Below are 22729 nucleotides of genomic sequence, written 5' to 3' on the forward strand. Positions count from 1 at the left end.
TGTGGACGATGGATCAAAAGTGCAGTAATTTCGCAATCTTCGATGGGTCATTTCCATTTGCCCATTTGTGGGGAACTCGTATTTAACACTGAAAATTAAAGCTCACACCCAAACCCAATCCAATTGGGTAGTTGAACAATTGAACTCACGTCAAATACAAGCCACCAATGTCACCCAAACTGTATGAGCATTCAATAGGTATTAAAAAAAGAAAAAAGAAAAAGAAAAAGAAATCCATCTTAGTCAATGTTATTAATATATGGTATATCTCAATGCTCAACGAGGTGTGTGAGCAAAGGAACATTGGTGTTGCTGAGGCAGAGACAAATATCAAGGACGATTGGTTCAAAGGAATGGAACCAGTGAGTTCTGAGTCTCAGAAATCAACTTTAGATTCCAAACATGAATTGGCTAAATCAGAAGCAAAAGCACAAGTGGTTCTTGATGACAGTTCAGAGACAGAGCTCACCAAAATCCGTCTCATGAGATCCTTTGTTGAAAGCCAAGATCCCTCTTCTAAGGTACAAACATCATCGTAAACTTGCCACGTTTTGTAACAACAACTTGTGTCATGTCTTTGTAGTTTGTACCTCCTTTTTCTCTTTCTATTAAAGTGATGGATTTTGGTGTCTCTTGTTGGCAAGTGGCAACTATTCATACCCGCTTGGATCTGTGTCACTCAGGCATATTTCCATGTCCTACCCACCACATAACAGATAATTAGATTAGGAAATATGATACAGTTCATTAGATTAAGCAGAATGGAAAACCCAAAATTTGACCTTTTCTTAACTCTTGTGATTAAAATGCAAAATTTTATGATGCCCAAGTTGTTTGTTCACCACATCACTGATTAGGAAGCAAGTGGTTGAAATTTGAGTTGACCCTTTGTGGGCAGGATGTAGATGATTTGATGATTAGAAGATTCTTGCGCGCTCGTGATTTGGATGTAGATAAGGCTTCGGCAATGTTCCTCAAGTACTTGAAATGGAGACATTCGTTTGTTCCAAATGGTTCCATATCCCCGTCTGAGATTCCTGATGAACTTGCACATGGCAAGATGTTCGTGCAAGGACATGATAAGAAGGGTCGACCTATAACTGTTGCCTTTGCTGCAAAACATTTTCAAAACAAAGATGGTGATGCATTCAAACGTATGTGTTTCACTTGAGATGCCATTACATTTGAAGTCCTCTTATGTTATGTACTTATGTTTCAAGTTACATAATGACTAATGTTTTTTTTTTTTGTGTGTGTGTACAGGGTATGTGGTCTTTGCTCTTGAGAAACTATGTTCAAGGTAAACCCCTTTTCCTATATTAATTCATGACCACATGTGCATACACAAACGAAAATATGATGCATAACCTACCTTTAGAACTGTGAATTCAGTTATTAGAGGATTGTAACATACCCATTGAATGTGTCAGGATGCCACCGGGGCAAGAAAAGTTTCTTGCTATTGCTGATATTAAGGGATGGGGATACGCAAATAGTGACCTTCGTGGATACCTTAATGCTTTAGCCATTTTGCAGGTATAGGTCTTCCTTCATTCTTTAACCATTTCTTTCGTGTGTTCTTAAATAGTAGTAGTCATCTTGTGCATAAGTTTGTGTGTGCAGTTGGTAACTTGAAACATCCAAACCTCGTGAGTGTTTTTTGAATGCAGGATTACTACCCAGAGAGATTGGGGAAGTTGTTTATTGTCCACGCACCTTCCTTGTTTATGAAAGTATGGAAAATTGTTAACACTTTCATTGACAGCAATACCAAGAAGAAGGTGACACTTCAAATTTGTAACTTGATGCATAATGCATGTGTTTGAGATGTTGTAGGAACATATTTTGAATGTTGCACTTCCTTGCAGATATTATTCGTGGAGAACAAAAAGCTGAAATCAACCTTGTTGGAAGATATAGATGAGAGTCAGATCCCAGAGATATACGGAGGAAAAATGCCATTAGTCCCAATCCAAGATTCCTGATTAAGTAATCACATGCGAACGAAATAAGGAAGGGCCAACACATAATAATTTATTTTTTATCAAAAAAAAAAAAAAAAACTTATTTTTATGTGTTTGGTTTCCAATTTATTTTTCTTCAAATAATTTCAACTGCTGTATCAGCTGTTAAATACAGATTGGAGATCTATATTTGGTCAGATATCTTAGCAGATTCAATTAACCTTGATTATGCTTTGCTTAAATTGCAGCATCAAATTATCAGTTACATGTCAGAGAAAGTTTTTTTTTTTTTTCAAGACTAAAGCATAACATTTGTCAATGACAATTCATATCTAATAAGAGGAATAATTCGTTTATAATTTTTTTTTTTACAAATTACATTAAGTATGATTGGTTATACGTTCTTGATTGAAGTATGATCAGTCATATTTAGTGTAATTTATAAGAATTTATAAATAAAAAATTTGTAAATAAAAAAGTATGTAAATATATTATTCCCATTTAATAATTAGGAATGTATTTTGTGTCATAGGATGTAAGCTTGCATCTAAGAGAAAAAGAATGCTGTTTGAGGAGCTGATAATTTAGAATGAAAATTACATTACACTTACTTGGTATAGTAAACGAAACTTTAACAGTAGATTACAACTTCTATCCCATTATATTGGGCCACTCCTATAGTATGAAAGCAGTAAAAGTAAATTTTTCCCCATGTGTGAAACAACTATGAATGAAAGTCTAAACATTTTCATCTTGCTCTGTTTTCACTTTTCAGTCCTCTCCCAATTTTATGCTTCTTTTCACTTTAGAAAAATCGTTAATTTTTTATTCACTAAAAAATCTAGATTTACAGGAAGAAAATTCTTACTCAATTAAATTTGCTTTCAATACAACCATTTAATTACCCAAAATTTTAAATGAATAGTGACAGATCACAGAGAAGATAGGGCTTGGTACCATGGCAGAATCAGAACTGTCAATTTCAGCGTTAGTGACAAAAATTTGTATGCATTGGAAATCGAGGAATGATATCCTATCTTCCAGGATACCTTGATAATTTGAATGCATTGGAAATCGAGGAATGATATCGTAAGGAAAAATTATCTTCATTTTAAAGGATGTAAAGTTGTATTATTTTAAGAGATAGATAAAAGAGGAGAAAAAGTTGTCAAAAAAAAATAAAGATATGAATCTCATCTCTTTGTGAGAGTGAAAGAATATAAATTATGTCAATTAAAAAGATAAACGTTTTTCCCATATCCTAAACCCGCAATCAAATGAATTTATATATCGTTTATTTTTATGGGGTGATTATACTTATTATTAAAAAGTTCTATAATTTTTATTATTAAATTAATTATCGGCTTTATTTCTCTCATGTTGTAGGAGAGAAGTTATCTAATGTTGTGAGATAAATTAAGTGGGGCTCACTAATTTTTTTTTTTTAAAAAAGTGAGGCATATCTTTTTATGTGAGTGTAACATGAAAGATGAATCTTTTTTTTTTTTTTTTGATAACAGAAAGATGAATCTTATGTAACATAAGAGTATAATTTTTCATTAATTATTATTGATTTCCATAAATACTTTATTAAAAATGAATAATTAATAGGTGTATATAATAAATTATAATTATTAAATTGACAGAAATCAGCGGTGATTAATTTAGTAATAAGAGTTGTAAAAAATTTTAGTAGTAAGTATAATATCTCCCTATTTTTATTATGTTTTTGTTATAATAATTTTGAAATATTATACTCTTATGTTACATAATAATTTTGGAAAATTATATTCTTATGTTACATAATATTCATATTACATTTATATAAAAAGATATACTTCTCTTTTTTTAAAAATAAAATAAAATTGATGGATCCCACTTTATTTGTCTAACAACATAAGATAATTTCTCTCCTACCATTTACCATATTCTTAATTCATTTTTTATAATAATTATTGAAAGAATAAATTACACTTTTCATTTTTCAAAAATGTTTAAAGGATATCTTTTAATTTTAAAATATCATGCTCTCTTTTTTTAAGAATTTAATATATGTAATACTTTAATGAGAATAAACATACAATTTTTCTCTTTATTACTCTTAATTGTGTTGAAAAGTAGTTTTAAATTAATATTATTATTAAAATTCAAATTTTAGAAGTTAAAATACAAAATGTAGATAAAATATCAGTCAAACTGGAATATTTCAAAGTTTATTTCATCTTTTAAAGCTTGAAAATAAACAATAAACTTGTTTAAAAAACACGATATAATTTTTAAGGTTTAACTAAGATCAAGCCAGGGTTTCTAATGTGTGTGTGTAAAATATAATATACATATGCTAGGTGTAAATAAAACAAAAAAAGTATTAAAATGTATTTCTAACATTGTTAAATTGATTTATCGGATAAATAAGTATCAAATAAACTTGTTCCACATTGAATATACAAATAGAAAAAGATAAAACTTATTCTATACTAGTTCCAAATTAAATAAGGGTATTCATTACAAAAAATAAAATAAAAGAGTAAAGACCCAAATTGGTCCCTGACAAAAAATGTTGTGGCCAAATTAGTCCCTCACAAAAATAAACTCGTTGGATAGTCCCCAACAATGTGAAATAGGACCTACGTTATTCCTTCTATCAATCCAAAAGTGACGGTGTGAATGACGATGATGATGTGTCACGTTAAGTGACATGCTGAAGGCCACGTGGATATAAAGGAACGACGTCGTTTTAAGAGTCTCATACACCTTGGACAGACCATTTTTTGTTAAACCCAAAATTGTCCCTAACCTAACCGGTGGACACTTTACCTAATGACATTATCCTCTTCACTGTCATGTGTAGGTGAAGCAAACTCGGGAATTGAGATGCAGTCCTCAAAGTAGACATGTATCTCATTGCCATTCCCTAAAGCAGCCTCACACATGGCACACACATCTGAATCTGTACTAAGAGGTCTGAGCCCTTGTTCCAAATCGGGTACCCCAAGTTGTAGCCACATCATCCTCTTGCATTTTTCATACCCATATTGCTTAAACAGCGTGTCAAGGTCACGGATATTGCAGTAATCAATGTCCATCTCTGGCAATGAGTCCACCCTTCCATTTATATAGGTCATCACTCCATCTTCATCTCTGACTAAAATACCGCCGAGATGATAAACAATCACTATGTATTCGGACATCTGTCAAAACCAAAAAACCAAACCTATCATTAAACCAACGGCCACAGACTTTGAAAGGGTTAAACAATACAAAGCAATAAAAAAAGCAACATTTTTTATGGATGCTGACTTTTTTTCCAACGATTACCATGGGGTTTTTAAATGTTACTGGGTCAACCATGGCACTTTTTCAAAAACAGGGACCACACCACCTGGTAGTTACTTTCTTTAACACAAAACCCTAAATGGAAACATGGACCACAATGTCCACTTCATGCAGAAAAAAAACAAGCATTAAACAAAGGGGAACAACATGGGGACCACAATCAAAAGGATGACAAAGAACAATATAAAAATGTTTCAACAAATAAATACTCTTACCTTTTTGTACGGTAGGCTCAGCCTCACAAAAAACCCAACTTCTCTTTGTCTTCCACCGGTTCCCTTCGATTGTTGAAGAAGTTCGTAGTATTCCAAACGTGTTGTTCCCAGTTTTTACTCCACAGTCCTCTTCCTTCTCAACAATGGAGCGTCGAAGTTAGAAGAGAAGGAAAAGGTAAAGTGTCCAACGGTTAGGTGAGGGACAATTTTGGGTTTAACAAAAAATGCTCTGTCCAAGATGTATGAGACTCTCAAAACGACGTCGTTCCTTCATATCCACGTGGCCTTCAGCATGTCAATTAACGTGACACATCATCACTGTCATTCACACCGTCACTTTTGGATTGACAGAAGGACTAACGTGGGTCCTGTTTCACAATGTTGGGGACTATCCAACGAGTTTATTTTTGTGAGGGACTAATTTGGCCACCGCATTTTTTGTCAGGGACCAATTTGGGTTTTTACTCAAAATAAAAAATAAGGGTATTGATTTCTTTATGTTACACGAGAAGATTTGTAATAAGAGAAATCAATACCTCATTAAATAAAGGGGGAAGAGGTGAAGATTCTTATTATAAATAGAAGTCAAAATCTTGTTCCATTAGAAACTTGTATTTATCTTATATTAAACGAATTAAGAGAAGGATAAGCTTTGATTAATTGTGAACCAAATAATCAGTGTAATGTAAAAGTTTTTAAAAGAATTCTATAAATAAATTATCTTGATCAGTTCAAATGGTTCAATAGGTTTAAGTTTGATTTTTCGATTTTTTTTACTAATTTTTGAAAATCCAATTTTTGAGAGTTGACTAGACTAGTTCGAGGACCAATTTTTGATTTTTCTGACTCGGTCAAATTCTAAAGATATGGTAAAAGTAGCTGTGGCTTTTTTTTGTATTGACATCATCATTTTTTTTAAGGAAAAAGGAAGTATCAACAATTTCCAGAATATTTTTATATAGTCACTAAACAGTTTTTGATTTTATTTTTGTTTTTTTTTTAAAATTTTAGTTTAAAAGTAATTTTTAAATTAAAAATATGTCTCAATATTAGATTGGTTTGAACAAGTAAATATGGGATTAAAAAAATGTTTTTTTTTTTGAAATAAGAGAAAATAAAGGCTAGCTACAAACTCTAAGACTACCGAGACCCATTTCGTCCATATGAAGGAGAGACATACATCCCTCAAGGGGTTATTCCATGATACATAAGTTTCAATCTTCACGATCATGTGTGAACCCTGCAAGCCAATTCACTACCATGTTGCCTTCTCAAAAGGTACGAGATAAATTGGTTGTCCAAGCGCCAGTTAAACATCTTCTAATTCTAGAAATAAGGGAAGCTAATGGATGTTGGGCAATACAACCAGACAGAACAAGTTGAAATGCGACTAGACAATCACTTTCCATCCACACATGTTTACATCCAGCATTCCACGCAGTCTTAGCACCATGAACTAAACCCCAAAGCTCTGCTCTCAGAGTTGATCCACTCCCAGTGTTTCTATGGAATCCCATAATCCAATTACCAATTTCATCCCTGATGACTCCACCACAGCTAGACTTCGATCCTCCATGTATGTTAGAGACATCAACATTAACTTTGACCCCACCATGAGGAGGAACCTTCCAAGTAATAATCTGCTCCACTCTTTCGTCCCTTCGAAGGCCACTATTAATCAGCTTATTATTAATGATCCACAAGTTCCTTGCAGAGTCCACAGCTTTTCTGATGATGGAGAAATGATGAAAAGCCTCCCCCTTAAAAATTAATTTGTTGCGAGCCTGCCAAATATGCCAACACAAAATACCAAATATCACATTCCATTTAATTCCCTGAAAACTGGTCTTCACTGTCGTCTTGAGATTTCCATCAATCCAACCAGAAAATCATTTTGGAAAAAATCTCTGTGCTTGTTACTAGGAAACATGCTTTTCTAAATCAGTTTACTACTAGTGCAATCTCTCATTACGTGTAGGCAGTCTTCAGTGACATTGTCACACCTTGGGCAAGCTGCACTAGGCGCAAGGTGGCAATCCCTTTTGTTGGCATTAGTCAAAAGGTTACGGCCTTTGAGGAGCCATAAAAAGTTCTGAATGTGTTGGGGACCCTCCCAACCCCAGACATTCTTCCAATTATTGTGATCATTAACATGTGGGTTATCTAAAAGGGAATAATAGGCAGACTTGATAGAAAATACTCCATCTTGAGATTGGTTCTACACCACTCTATCCTCTCCTTGGCTCAGAATAGGAGGGATAATGGATGCTATTTTCTCGCAAGCCTCCTCATTAAGAAGGGTTTGGAGAAGGGTTCAATTCCAAGTACGATCCCCAGTAACATTTATCCACCGTCCAATTGAGATGGTCTTCAGGGATATGAGCACTAGTTTGATCTAAAATAGAATTCCAATTAGAGATCCATTTCTCCGACAAGAATCTGGTGCCTCTACCATCTCCAAGCTGACTGCTAGAACCCTCTAAGATATTGGGCCACATTTTGACAGTCCCTTTCCAAATGAAGGAAGAGTTTTGTTTAGAGCTAATATGAGGAAACATATCATCCCCCTTGTTGTACTTATTCTTCAGCACCCTCATCAAGAGATCATTTCTCTTAGTAAGCATCATGTGCCCCAGTTTCATCATAGTGGCCTGGTTGACCTTCTGAGCTTGCCGAATACTAAGGCCACCATCATCCTTATGCCTGCAAACTCTATCCAAGGCAACAACATGGACCTTCCGATTGTCAGCAGTGGATCCCCATATGAAGTTCCTCCCTCTCTTGTCAATGTCCATACTCGTACGAGCAGGGAGCGGGCAGGACATCATGGTATAGAGGGGCATAACAGCCAACACAAATTGAGCAAGGGTAGTTCACCCTGCAAGGGAGAGAGTCGTTCTCTTCTAAGAAGTCAGACGTTGGTCCATTCTCTTAAGGCCATGAGAGAACGTAGAGGGATTGATCCTGCCATGAAAAAGATGGATCCCTAAAAATTTGCCAAGGTCAGAGGTAATAGAAAAACACAAGGCCTAGGATATGTCAGATGTGCAGTTATGGTTGATGTTCTTAGAGAAAAAATTCTCTTTTTCTCACTATTGACACGTTGGCCCAAAAAAGAGCAGAAGTAGTCAGAACTTTAGAGATGAGCTAGGCCTGCTCCAACGAAGCCTCTGCAAAGAGGAAAAGATCATCCACAAAAAATAAGTGATGGATCGGAGAACCATTCTTCCTAAGGATAATCGGTTTCCAAACTTTTCTATTGCAGGCTTCATTAACGAGCTGAGCAAGCCTTTCAATGCAAAGCACAAAAAGGTAAGGGGGAAAGGGGTTCCCTTGTCTTATCCCTCTAGTTGGATTGAACTCCTTCATAGGTATAATGACCCTAATTGGTAAATTTTAATTAGAGATTTAATTTAAGGATTTAAATGCCATAATTAGATTTAGTGAGTGATTTTGAGTATTTTGACTGTAATCATGACTAGGTTATGAACAGTGTGTTCTGTCGGAGAATTTGCAGTCTTGTGAATTAATCAGTAGATCTAAAATGAGTAAAATGATGTTAGAGACATAATTTGACAATTCTGACTCCATATATGAGTTCAGAACGAAAAATTGTATAGTTTGGCACTTTCTGTGAAAATCTCGTGAATAGTGTTTTCTGTCGGGTATTTTTTACCGTTGTTTAAGCAACCGGTAGAGTCCAGAAATAAATAATTGATGAAATAAGAATAAGAAAGTCCAATATATGCCAAGCAAGTCAATATAGGCCCGAGAAAATGACAAGTTTATAAGTTTTAAATTCAGAAGTAAACGAAGTACAGTTAGTGGTTCACAGTGCATTTCGTCAAAAAACGGTGCAGAAACCATACTGTGAATCATGAATACAATTCTTTAGGAAATAAAAATTAATGTAAATGAGTTTAGGAAAATAAAAATATGTCCGTAACTCTAAGTTAGTTCCGGGTCCGTTAAGTTAAAATTACGCGATAGAAAAACAACCGATTAAAACTCATATATGTTTAAAAACCCCAAGTCACTTAAACCATCACTATCCAAATCAGTTTCTCTCTCCTCTCATCCTCACAAAAACCGAGCTGCACTTTGACAAGGGGGGCTTAGGGTTTGGTTTTTCTTTCTTTGTTTTCTACATCATCCATCCTCCAAATTCAAAGACCCACCACATGAAATTGATTAGAAACTACTCAATGAATCCATTCCACCGATCAATTTGAGCTATAGTTGAGTGTGTGAGGGGTTCTTCCTCCCCCCATTTTCGTGACACTATTCATCAAGGACGAGAAATGACATTTTTGGTGGAGTTTTGCTGTGTGGATGCTTTCTAGGCTTTGGGAAGTTGATTAGTGGTAAGAAACCTTGGTTTCCATGATGTTATTTTGATGATTTGTGTCATAGAAATTGTGAGTATGTGTTGGTGTGAAATAAATTAGTTTAAAAAGAAAGTTGATGACGGATTTTTGATGTCTTGGATATAAGCATATGAAATAAGCATTTGTACATATGATAAATGAAAAAAATTCCCTTGGGTTGTATCTCCCTAGGTTTCGGCCTTTATAGAGTTATGAGGGAATGATGTGCAAAATTCTAATTCATGTATTGGGAAGGGTTAATGTGTTGGAATAAGTGGAATTGATGAGTTATTAAGAATACCAAAGTGGGAAAAATATTATGGTGTGATGCCTCTAGGTTTCGGCCATAAGGTGCCATAGAGGGGTTTATTGTTCAAAATTTAATTGGACATAATGTATATATATGCATGTAGGTGTAAGTTGCAAAATTAGGGGGAAAATGAATTGGAAAAGAAAGAAACCCTTGGTTTCTCCTTTATGGATTTTGGCCTTATAGGGTAAAATAAGGATGATTAGATTATGTTTTATTTTGTTAAGGTGTTGAGTTTTCAATACATGAAATTAATAAGGATATGAAGTGAAATGGTTTGAAAGGAAATTATGGAAAAATATCTTGATGTCTTTAGTGTAGGTCCACGACCTCTTTAAGTAAAATGGCATGAATTATGTTGAAAATTCTCAAGTGAACACTTGATTAAGTTAAAGAACACTAACGAGTATATGGTGGCCTAGACTTGTGTATTGGCATAGCATTGGCAAAAATATAAAGAAAGGAAGATAAGCGATAAAATGTATGCCTTATGAAAAATCTAGGCATGATAGCATTTTATGGATTTGTATTTTGGATTCTTTCTCTAGGTGCGCCTAGGGACTGAAAACGATCGAAATCTCTTGAAGATATAAAAGTAACTTGTGTCACAAGTAAGCAGATTGATAAAGCTTCAAGAGGTAAGCTCTATGTTTAAGGAGTCTTTTCCTGCTCGAGTGCTCCACCATAGTTAGTGGACTGTGGTTGGAATGCATGACTGTTGATATAATACTTTGTGTAAATGCATTCATATAGAGTTATTTGATAACATGATATGACTTGCTCTGATATGATTTCTGTATTGTTATATGGTACACTGATGTCTTCTTGGGGCTTCCCTGGGATTGACGATGTACACCTCTGACATGCTCTGGTTCCGCTTGGGGTCTTCCCTTGGAAACACGTGCGTTGATTTCCGCTTGGGGTCCTCCCTTAGGAATGACGGTGCACGCCTCTGCTGGTTCCGCTTGGGGTCCTCCCTTGGGAACACGTGCATTGATTTCCGCTTGGGGTCCTCCCTTGCGAATGACGGCGCACGCCTCCGATATGATATGGATATATGCTCTGTTCTGTTATAATATATGCTATATGTTGTATTTGTATACTCTGTATCTGACTTTCATGCAGGAGTGAGCCAGGGGTATGGAGAATTCTCTATAAACCTAGAGCTTATTGAGATTTGTAATCTCACCCCTCGTTGGGGCCATATTTTCAGGTGCCCAGATCCCCGGTGAGACCTTTCTAGGCAGGGACGCGACCCGTGGCTGAGGATTTTGGACGGATTGGATTTTGAGTAGCTGTAGGCTACTTCTATTTTGGAGTATAGTGCTTTCCTTTAGTATTTCAGTATTTTTTGGATCATGATGTTAGATCCTTTATTTTGTATGTGGCCTGTATATGTTTTGTACATGTCTGACAGTTTGATGCATGCACATTTGAGTATTCAGGCACGTTATATGATGATGTAGTATTCAGATATGTGTACGTGTTGGATTCCAGGCTATTAGATATAGTGGCACGGAGCCATGTTATGCAGGCGCCCGTGGATGGGTATGTGATCATATTGGGATGCCTGATATTTCTGAATTGATATGTTGTATAAACTGTTTATCAGGAAATGCTTCTAAGTGGGATTGGAAAATCCCCAGTTGTCCGATTTATAGAGGAAACTCTGCCCGATTTTCGTTTACGCCGAGTAAGAATTAAAGTAGAAAAAGAAAAAAAGTTAGCTCGTATTTTCGTAAGTTAAGCCTTTCGTTGTTTCTGTTTATATCATATACATGTTAATTGAATCGGCTCGAGACAGGGACGTTACAGTAGAGATGTCATCCCAAAGGACATTCATTGAACTAGAAGAGACACACTCCATGAGTAGCTCAGTAGCCTTAGACGAGAAACCAACTGCAATCAAAGTTTGTCTAAGGAAATCCCATTTCACATGGTCATAGGCTTTCTCTAAGTCAACTTTGATTGCCATCCAAGCCTTCTTGCCTTTTTTAAATGTCATGGAGTGAAAATTTTCCTGAGCAATAATTATGTTATCCGAGCTATGTCTACCCTTTATGAAACTACATTGGTTAGGTTGCAGAAGGGTATTCATTTGGGGTCTAAACCGATTGGAAAGGAGCTTGGTCACAATCTTATAAACCACATTGCAGAGGCTAATCAGTTTGAAATCCTTCAGAGAAGAAGGGTTGTCTATTTTAGGGATGAGACAAATAAATGTCTGGTTAATTCCTCTTATTTTATCTGGGCAATCAAATATGTCTCTAATTAGGGAGCACACTAATGGTTTCACTTTCTCCCACTGGCTTTGGAAGAAAATGGCTTGGAGGCCGCCAAGTCCTAGCGACTTATAGGGGTGCATGGAAAAAATGATGTCCCTAATATCATTATCAGAGGGAGAAGCACCTAACCGAAGGAAAGACGCACCCTCCACCAAGGGAAAATAGTTCTGCAACGGCCAAGAGGGGAGTTCAACCTCACTGCTAGAGTATAACTTCTAAAAAAAACTATCGCCAGATTTTTGAGTTCTTCTGGTTCAGACACCCAAGATTTGTTGTCGTCAAGGAGCATAAGAATTTTGTTTGCTCTACGTCTGATCACCGTTGATGTATGATAGAAGCGGGTGTTCCTATATCCATAGACTAGCCAGTTGCACCTAGATTTCTGCTCTTTAAGATAAATGTTATTAAGTTCATCCCATAAATTATTGCGCAACCTTTCAAGGGCATGGCTGGGACAATTACTAAGCTCATCCTCCACCCCTTTGAGTCGAGCATGAGTTCTGAATTTATTATTAAGGTGAGCTCTGAAGGTATTACAATGCCACACAGACGCTTCCTCTTTAAAACTCTCGCAGGCATTCCTCCAATGATTGGATTCAGTCTAGCATCTATCTATGACACTCCTGAAGCTTTCACAAGTAAGCCAAGATGCAAGAAAGCGGAAAGGTCTCTTCTTCCAAGCTCTTCTACGATTAGCGTTTTCCCCAATAAGAATAAGTGGTGATCGGAGCTAAAGAAAGAAAGATGTTTAACAGTCCTCGATGGGAAGCAAGTGGTCCAAACCAAATTAAAGAGGACGCTATCCAATTTTTCCAAGAGCTGACCCTCTTCCACGTAAAATTGGACCCAAAGAAACCAAGGTCTAGAAGATTAGCCTACCTGATGCAATCACCAAACTCCTTCATGGCACCCTGATAAGGGGGGCTCCACCTTTTTTCTCAGAATTGCTGAGGTAGGCATTAAAGTCACCAATGAGAACCCAAGGTAAGCAGATACCATGGTTGAGGTTAGGAATTTCCTCCCAAAGAAGCCTATGTTCCACACGTCTGGGGCTAGCATAGATGAAGGTAATGAGTTCCTCCTTCTTAGTGGCCACCTATTTGACCTTCGTGTGAATGAATTGCTTTTTTTTTCAACTAGTGTAAAACCTACTTATGACAACAAAATAACGGAGAAAATAAAGATCTGAGGAGTGAGAACAAATCTTAGAAGGAATCTAAGCCAGCTGTCCCGCATGTCATTGCTCCCTAATAGAGTTGCTAATTTGGGCAAGTCTATTATGGGCCAAGCCATTTTTAGGCTAGCTAGGCCCACCGAAAATTTACAAACCTAATCTAGTACTTTTTGGGCCAAAGACCGAGCAAACTGGCCATTGGTTCACTTTTTTTCTAAAAAAAAAAATCAAAATATCTAACTTTCTGATTAGGGGTGTTAACGGACCGAGTCGAGCCGAGTTTTGGTCTTAAAAGGTTAAGCATGTGTTTAAATGTGTCAGCCTGACCAAGCCTGTTACCTATTATGAATATAATTTCAGCCTGTGGCCTGTCTTATTTACAAAAAAATAAAAGTCTGGTTTAGCCTGTTAGCCTATTTAAAACAAAATAAGACAACAAAAATTTATCCAAACAAAATATACAGTCAACAACACTAGTAATTCCATAGATTTTCATAAATTTTATGTATATCCAAACAGTATAATATAAAACAAAATCATTCAAAAAGTCTGTTTAATTAATAAAATGAGATGAAATGGATTGAGGAGAGAGAGAAAGCTATCACAAGTAGTATAAAAAATATAAAATAAATATAAAAATTAATATATTAGGCCAGCCTGAGAAGCTCTAAGGCCGAACTTTTGAATTGGAGCCTGAGACCTTTTTATTAAACGAGCTTTTATACAAGTCCAAGCCTTGTTCTAAGAATCAATTTTAAACATAAAAGTTCAGGCTTTCACGAGTCGAGCCAAAAGCCCCTGGTCGTTTATCACCCTATTTCTGATCAATATGACAATTTCAATGGGATGTTGCTAGCATCGCGTGAATACAGTTTGTTAATGGGATTTCACATTGGAGGCTAGCGTCTTGTAAATACATTTAGCTACTTGTCCAAATAGTAACATAAATTATTGGAACCAGCTCAATTTCTATACAGGTATATTATTTTTATGTGGTTATATTTTCTTATGCAAATATATCATACTGCACCCACAAGCGCTCGTCATTTAAAAAAAAACAAGTGGCACATCCTTTTATATATGTGCAAGACAAAATTAGTCTCTCATCGTATGAAAAGAGAGATATATTTCTGTACTTTTATTATGAGAAAAATTCAAAAACTCTAGTATGATTTTATTACGAATCACTTATTCTTTTGTTTTTTCTAATAACTTATTTTCTATAACCATTTAAACTTAATCTTAACATCATTAGAAACTTAATTAATATATTTATTTTATTCGTCTCAAAAAAGTAGACTCATGATAAAAAGAAAAAAAGAAAAAGAAAATCAAATGTATTAAAAATTTATAATATTTATAGAAAAATTAAAAGTAAAAAATAACAATCAACATCAACATCAACAACATCTTTATCCCAAATTAATTGGGGTCGGTGGTAGATGAACCCACATGAAAGATACAAAACGGTTGAAAAAAAGTAAAAAAAAGTAAAAAATAAAAAATAAATAAATAAATAAATAAGAATACATAAATAAAATAATAAAATAAAATAAAATAAAATAAAAATATATGTATATATAAATAAATAAAAGTAAAAAAGAAAGGGACAAGAAGAAGTGGGGGAAATGAAGGGGAAAAGGACTAAAAAAGGACCATCTGGAACATAGGAATAACAGCGAGTCTAACCCTCTACCATACTTATAGCTTTTCTCCATTTCTTTCTAAGACATACTGTCCGCCAATCTATATCTCACTCCATTAAATCTTGTTTTACTACTTTCCCCCAAGTAAGCTTCGGCCTACCTCTGCCTCTTTTTGTGTTTAGCTCTTGGTAACAAACTTCTGTTCTTACAGGAGCATCCATGGGTCTTCTCATCACGTGCCCAAACCACCTCAATCTATGTTCTCTCATCTTCTCGGCTACCGGTACTACTCCGACCTTTCGTCGAATATCTTCATTTCTTATCTTATCCATCCTTGTGTACCCACACATCCACCTTAACATCCTCATCTCTGCTACTCCCATCTTATGCTCATGTTGCCTATGTGCTGGCCAGCATTCCGCTCCATATAGCATTGCCGGTCGTACTGCCGTTTTATAGAATTTTCCTTTTAACTTCAGGGGAATTTTGCAGTCACACAAAAATGCAGATGCACTACGCCATTTCATCCACCCTGCTCTGATTCTGTGATTTACATCCTCATCAATCTCTCCACCGTTTTGTAAAATGGAGCCCAAGTATTTAAAAGCATTTTTTTTGGGTACCTCTTGACCATTTAGATGCACAGGTTCTTGGTCCTCATCTTGTACCAGAGAAAACTCACACTTCAGATACTCAGTCTTGCTTCGACTTAATGTGAATCCTCTGGATTCCAATGTGCTTCTCCACAATTCAAGTTTTCTATTAACACCCTCCTTGCTCTCATCAATAAGCACAATATCGTCTGCAAAAAGCATACACCATGGCACTTCCTCTTGAATATCTTTTGTTAGTTCATCCATAACTAAGGCAAATAGGTAAGGACTTAGAGCCGACCCTTGGTGTACACCTACCGTGATAGGAAAATAACTTGATGATCCGTTACAAGCTTTTACACATGTAGTAGCCCCATCATACATATCCTTGATTGCCTTTACATACTTTAATGGAACCTTTTTCTTCTCCAGGACCCACCATAAAACTTTCCTTGGAACCCTATCGTATGCTTTCTCAAGGTCTATGAACACCATATGCAAGTCCTTCTTCTTTTCTCGGTATCTTTCCATTAGTTGTCGCATCAAGAAAATGGCTTCCATGGTACATCTTCCTGGCATAAATCCAAATTGATTTACAGAAACCTTGGTATCTCTCCTCAAGCGATGTTCAATAACTCTCTCCCACAGCTTCATAGAATGACTCATTAGCTTAATGCCTCTATAGTTTGAACAATTCTGTATATCTCCCTTGTTTTTGTAGATAGGCACAATCATATTTTTCCTCCATACATCAGGCATCTTATTCGTCTGGAGAATCTTATTAAAAAGATTGGTCAACCATTTTATTGCCACATCCCCCAGGCCTCTCCACACTTCAATAAGGACACCATCAGGCCCCAAGGCTTTATTAGTCTTCATCCTCTTTAAAGCCTCCTTAACTTCATGTGTATTAATTCTGCGTACAAATCTTCTATTCATATCATCATACGCGTCCTCTAAGTCCACCTCGCTTGTATTTCCATCCCCATTAAACAGCTTGTTGAAGTATTTCAACCATCTTTCATTTACATCTTCATCTCTCACCAGAAGTTTTTGATTTTCATCCTTGATGCATCTAACTTGAGTGAGGTCTTTACTTTTCTTATCCCTTATCCTTGCAAGTTTATAAATACCTCTTTCACCATCCTTGCTCCCAAGACTTTTATACAACTCGTCGAAAACCTTGCCTCTCGCTTCTCGCACTGCTTTCTTTGCATTTTTTCTCGCCAATCTAAACTTTTGCAGGTTCTCTTCATTGGGACTTTTATGCAAAGATCTAAAGCACTCCTTCTTATGTTTAATTGCCTCTTGCACCTCTCCATTCCACCACCATGTTTCCTTTGTATGAAATCCATTTCCTTTGCTTTCTCCCAACACCCTCCTTCCCAAATTTTGAATACACTTAGCCATCTCATTCCATATTGCATTTACTCCTCCATCAAACTCCCAAGGTCCTTTGTGCAACATTATATCATTGAACTCTCTCTCTTTTCCCTCCTTAAGCTTCCACCACCTTATCCTTGGATTCTGAGCCCTCTTCTTCATTGTACGTACTTTGTTGAACCGAACATCCAAGACTACCAGCTTATGTTGCGTAGCAACACACTCTCCAGGGTAGACCTTACATTCGACACAAGAAGTTCTATCTTCTCTTCTAGCCAGAAAGAAATCAATCTGACTACGATTATGGCCACTATGATAAGTGATCAGGTGTGACTCCCTTTTTTGAAAAAAGGTGTTCACTAACATCAAATCGTAGGCTAGTGCAACTGATTGAAGAAAATTGAATAAAAAGAAGAAAATTGACTCTGAATAAAAAGAAAATAAGATTGAATATATTAAAATTTTAAAAAAGTTATAGAAAAGACTAAAGGTAAAAATTAAAAATTCAAATAATTCAAATAAAAAAAAAGACCAATACTAAATACTTTGCCTGTTTTGATACGCAAGCGAAACTGATTACATTAGTTTATGGAAAATAGTTTTATTATTTTATATGAGAAATTTTTTTTGTTATATTTATAATATATGAGCGAGTCTCATCTTAATTTTTTTGTCTTCTTACCTTTTTGTAGATCTCACTTATATATTATGTGTGTAATATAAGAAAAAATTTCATGTAAAATGAGAAAATTAATTATCTTAATTTATAGATATTTTGTCAAGTACATTAATTTCGTATTTATTATTTAAATTTAATTTTTTTTAAAGTAATAGAGGAACTGTTTATTTATTTCCTGAAGCTTCCGGATTCTGTAATTACTGCATTTGAATAAAGACACTGCGAGGCTGTGGTGACTGATGAGATGAGTGACACTCCCTGTAATTGTATTAATATGTAATGGTAGCTGTGTGTTGGCATGTCGTAGGAGTTAGAGTGAGGAGCGGTGGGTGCTCTTTCAAAGTACACATATCAGTCTTTTTAACTTTTACAGAGAGAGCCCTGAACGTCCCTGTACTTTCCCTGCATCACTGTTTCACATTGCCAAGGAATACTATTTAATAATTACTTAATTACCATCTTTCTTACTATCATTGTTTCCCATTTATTATGTTACTGTATTTACGTCCTTCGTTGTCTGTTTCCTTTATTATTCTTCCTGCTTTGTATAAAGCTAAAAGCCTCAGTGAGATTTTCTCTGATTCTGTAACATAATAGTAAAATCATTCATAAATCTCTGCACCCTACCGTTCTCTTTAATTAATCTTTAGAATTCTTTGTCTTTGTCACTATAAATAGTAGACGAGAGATATTCTTATTACCAAATTTTTTTACTACCAACTCATTACCTATCTAATCACCATTGGATCAACATTTACTCTTTTTTCAAAAACTTTTTAACATTCTCTCTCTTTGATTCAATGGTGATTAGATAGGTAGTAAGTTAGTAGTAGAAAATTTTGGTAGTAAAAATATCCTACCTCTAAATAGTAATACAGGGTTTTTTTTTTTAAATTACTTTAGATAACTTTATCGAAACGACGTCGTCTTGAAACAGAAATCATGGTGTTTTTGTAATTTTAATTTATTTCAGAGTTATGACAGTCTTTATCATTCTAATTTTTTAGTTTTTCAACTCCAAAACGACGTCGTTTCGATGAACATTAGACAAAGTTATCTAAAGTAACATCAGAAACTTTTTTCCCATAAATATATGTGTTTAGTATTTTTTATAGGAAAAAAATGTTTCTGCAGTTAATGCAGATAAGTTATCTGCATTTATTCCCAAAATGACGTCGTTTCGGTATTGAAATCTTAAAAAATTATAAATATAAAGACTATTATAACCCCAAAATAAATTAAAATTACAAAAACACCATCATTTTCGCCCAAAACAACGTCGTATTGGGCTTACTGCAGATAACTTATCTGCAGTAACTGCAGAAAAAACGAACTTTTTTTATATTATAGGAGATAAACTTTTTTATAAACATATGAAAATATATAATATATATTTTCTTTTTTTCTTCTCTTTATATAAACCCAGATAGACTCCACATACATATATGTGTATATAAGAGATAAATTTATTTTCTACAATATGAGAAATGATAAATCCTAAATATATATAGATAATTTACATTTTAGAGGAATTAAATTGAATTGAATTGATTTTTTTTGTTGTTGCAAAAATTGAATTCTAATTTCTAATCATGGGTGCACTACTCGTAGATATGCATGGATTCCATGATTCATCCACAAGATTTCCTGAATTGATCAATTATTGAAATCACTGTTTAATATTCTGTCCCTGGTGCGCGGGTCCAGTCTCTTACTTTTTATTTCAATATTTAATAGTAAATAAGTAATATAAAAAATTGAGATATAATATAACAAAATTATAATACTAATATTATATTTTATAATAAAATGAAAATGAAAATGAAAATAATTTAATAAGAATTATAGTTTTTTATAAAACAATTCTATCTCATAAACTTAAATCAAAAGAAGTAAAAATAAGAATACTAAATAAAGTGATATAAAATAAACTTTGTAAAATTGTATTTTATTTTATTGTAAAATAAAGTGATTAAGAAACTCAATTAATAATAACTAACAATATTTTATTTTATTTTTTCCCTCCTATCCACTTGCAAGCAATGTTCTTAAAATTGAAATCTTAAGTGAAATCGGATGAGGATTAAAAAATCGTAAAACGTAAAATCATAATGTAAAAAAATCGTAAAAAATTGTAAAAACGTAAAAGCGTTTGGAATATTAGTAAAATCATTTTGATGAAAAAAAATTATAAAAACGTAAAATCGTAGTGATAAATCGAGATTTTAACAACAATGCTCGCAAGGACTCTTTGTCGGACGTCGAAGCTCATGGATGCCTACAAAGAGAAGCAAACAGTAGGATATATTTATAAAGAATTAATTCAATCAAAAAGTTTTAGTGGTTGAGTGTAGTTATATTAATGATTTTATATTTCTTTAAAATATTTTTTCACACGAGAGTTCATTAGACTTAAAGAGTGGATGATGCATCAGGTCCAACTTATTTGTGAAATTTTTTTATAATATTTAATTATTTTTATTAATAGAACAGAAGATAACAAGGATCAAACTCATAATACCGAGATTCTAATACCATATAAAGAACCAATTCAATTTAAAAGCTTAAGCTATTAGATAAAGCTATTATTTAATTTAATAAACAATTCAATTTTCTATTGAAAAATTATAAAATTTATCTTATCATATAGTATATAAAATTTATATTTAATTTATTATATATATATATATATATATATATATATATATATATAAGAACTTAAATGCATGTTATATTAAAATTTTTAGTATAAATAGTACTAAAATATATTACCAGTGAAACATTGAAAAGTTAAATTAAATAAGGGTTTTATTAGTGTTATGTTATATGATTTAAGTGTTGTTTGCAACACACACAAAAAAATGGAGAGAGAAAGTGGAATGATGAAAGAGAAAGAAAAATATGTGGACCCCACCTCTTTAATGTGTGTGTAGAAAAGTGATGTTATATCATGTTACATGTTAAACATAAAACCCATTAAATAAAGAGTATTCAAATATTTTTCATTAAAATAGATAAAAGTAAGATTAAAAGATAGTATTATCTACAAAAAAAAAAGTAGAAAATAGTGCTTGATGGGTAATATATTAATGTACTTTTTATTTATTTAAAATAAATGTATAATAAAATACGTATTTTTTAATCCATTAAAAGCTGATACACTTTTGATTGCTATCTGTTAAACAATTTAGGAAAACAATATACAAAAGAATAAAAAATGAAATTTGAAAGGTAAAAAATATTAAATGTCAATAAAGATAAAAGTGAGGGAAATAAAAAAATAAATACTTACCCAAGTGTAGTGGCTTAGTTGGTAGCATGGGGACTGAGTGGTGGGAGAGGACTTCGGTTCGAATCCCACCAACACTATCTGGAGAAAGACATAAGTACCGTAATTCTCGGATTCGTATCCGAACTCTGGATTTGTCCCATGGCGACTCAAAGAGTTAAATCCGTGAAGATATCGAGAAATTCTGATTTGCTTCAAAGAAGTAATTATGATCAATTTCAAAGAATAAAAAAAATACTTTTTATAAAATGAAAATCTTAAGAGAATATCATGTGATAATTAAATGGAATACGTTTTATATTATATATAGATAGATAATGAACTTACCCCCTCTGCAATAAACCATAGGCTATGACGGAAAGCTGCCGGTTAGTTAGGCTTTCACCGTATTGGGTGTAAACGCTTAAAACCAATTCGGGATATTTTACGTACTAAGTAAACTCCACTCCCTGAGAGATAGAATGGAAATTAAAAATTAACCAGATTGTTCAATTTTTCACGCGTGGTTTTGCTTTTGCGGCTACGATTATTCAAATCAGATGATCATATTCAGAGAGGGAAAAAAATTTTGTACTCGCGGCCCACCACTCACTCAGTGTCCTTAATTCAAAATATGATTTCATTTAAATTCTTTTATTTTTTTATAATTCTCTCTTAATTTCTACTCTTTTTTATTTTTGAAAGGGAGTATCGTGCTTCTAGAGCACCAAAAAATCACTCGTAAAAGAGATAATCCATTAAAGGGAGAAAAATTTCAATTCAATGGGATTATTAAATTTGGTGTTTTTTTTATTAAAAAAAAATTAAGATGAATAATTTTTTTTAATAAAAAAACACACCAAATTTAATAAGCGTTTTATTATTGTTACGTTATATGATTTAAGTGTTGTTTTCAACACACACAAAAAAGTAGAGAGAGAAAGTGAAATAATAAAAGAGAAAGAAAAACATGTAAATCCCACCTCTTTAATATGTGTGTAAGAAAGTAATATTATATCATATTACGTAATAAACATAAAACCCATTTAATAATCCTGTTAAATTGAAATTTTTCTACACAAAAGGACTCACTTTTGGTCGTTTAAGTACACCTCGAGTTGATTCATGTTATTACATAAATGGAACAGCGCGAGCATATCCCATATATGAGCAAACAAACACACACACACAAAAAAATAACTGTCAAATCAAAGGTCAAACCACAACCACGCAATGGACCGGTTTACATCCTAATAATGCCTACGTGGCAACATATAGTCGGATATGGGGTATCCTCATAAGAGAAAAGAACTAAACTAACTAGTTCGGTTTCAAGGAAGATGAACCCAACTAGTCTCGGGAAAAACACAACCCAATCCGATTCAAATCAAAATCATGCCAAAGGGTATTTTCGGAATTCCAAAAACCTCTATGATTTCTTCTTTTTCTCCACTCAAACAGTACCACATTCCTTGCACTTCTCACTTTCCAAACCCAAGCATAACAACC

At 34.0% G+C, this 22729-nt stretch overlaps 1 protein-coding gene across 1 annotated transcript; it reads left to right on the forward strand.

The window, feature by feature from the left end:
- Positions 1–218: 218 nt before the first annotated feature.
- Positions 219–2177, forward strand: LOC133284618 (uncharacterized). The gene is made up of 6 exons (XM_061481679.1): positions 219–521; positions 899–1154; positions 1264–1300; positions 1431–1536; positions 1671–1781; positions 1869–2177. Exons 1-6 carry the CDS (start codon positions 273–275, stop codon positions 1983–1985), a joined length of 876 nt encoding a protein of 291 aa, XP_061337663.1. The 5' UTR covers positions 219–272; the 3' UTR covers positions 1986–2177.
- The last annotated feature ends 20552 nt before the right edge of the window (positions 2178–22729 follow it).

This window comes from Gastrolobium bilobum, unplaced genomic scaffold, assembly GCF_033153095.1.
Source record: "Gastrolobium bilobum isolate Gb01-03AN ecotype WA unplaced genomic scaffold, APGP_CSIRO_Gbil_v1 utg5633, whole genome shotgun sequence".
Taxonomy (NCBI): domain Eukaryota; kingdom Viridiplantae; phylum Streptophyta; class Magnoliopsida; order Fabales; family Fabaceae; genus Gastrolobium; species Gastrolobium bilobum.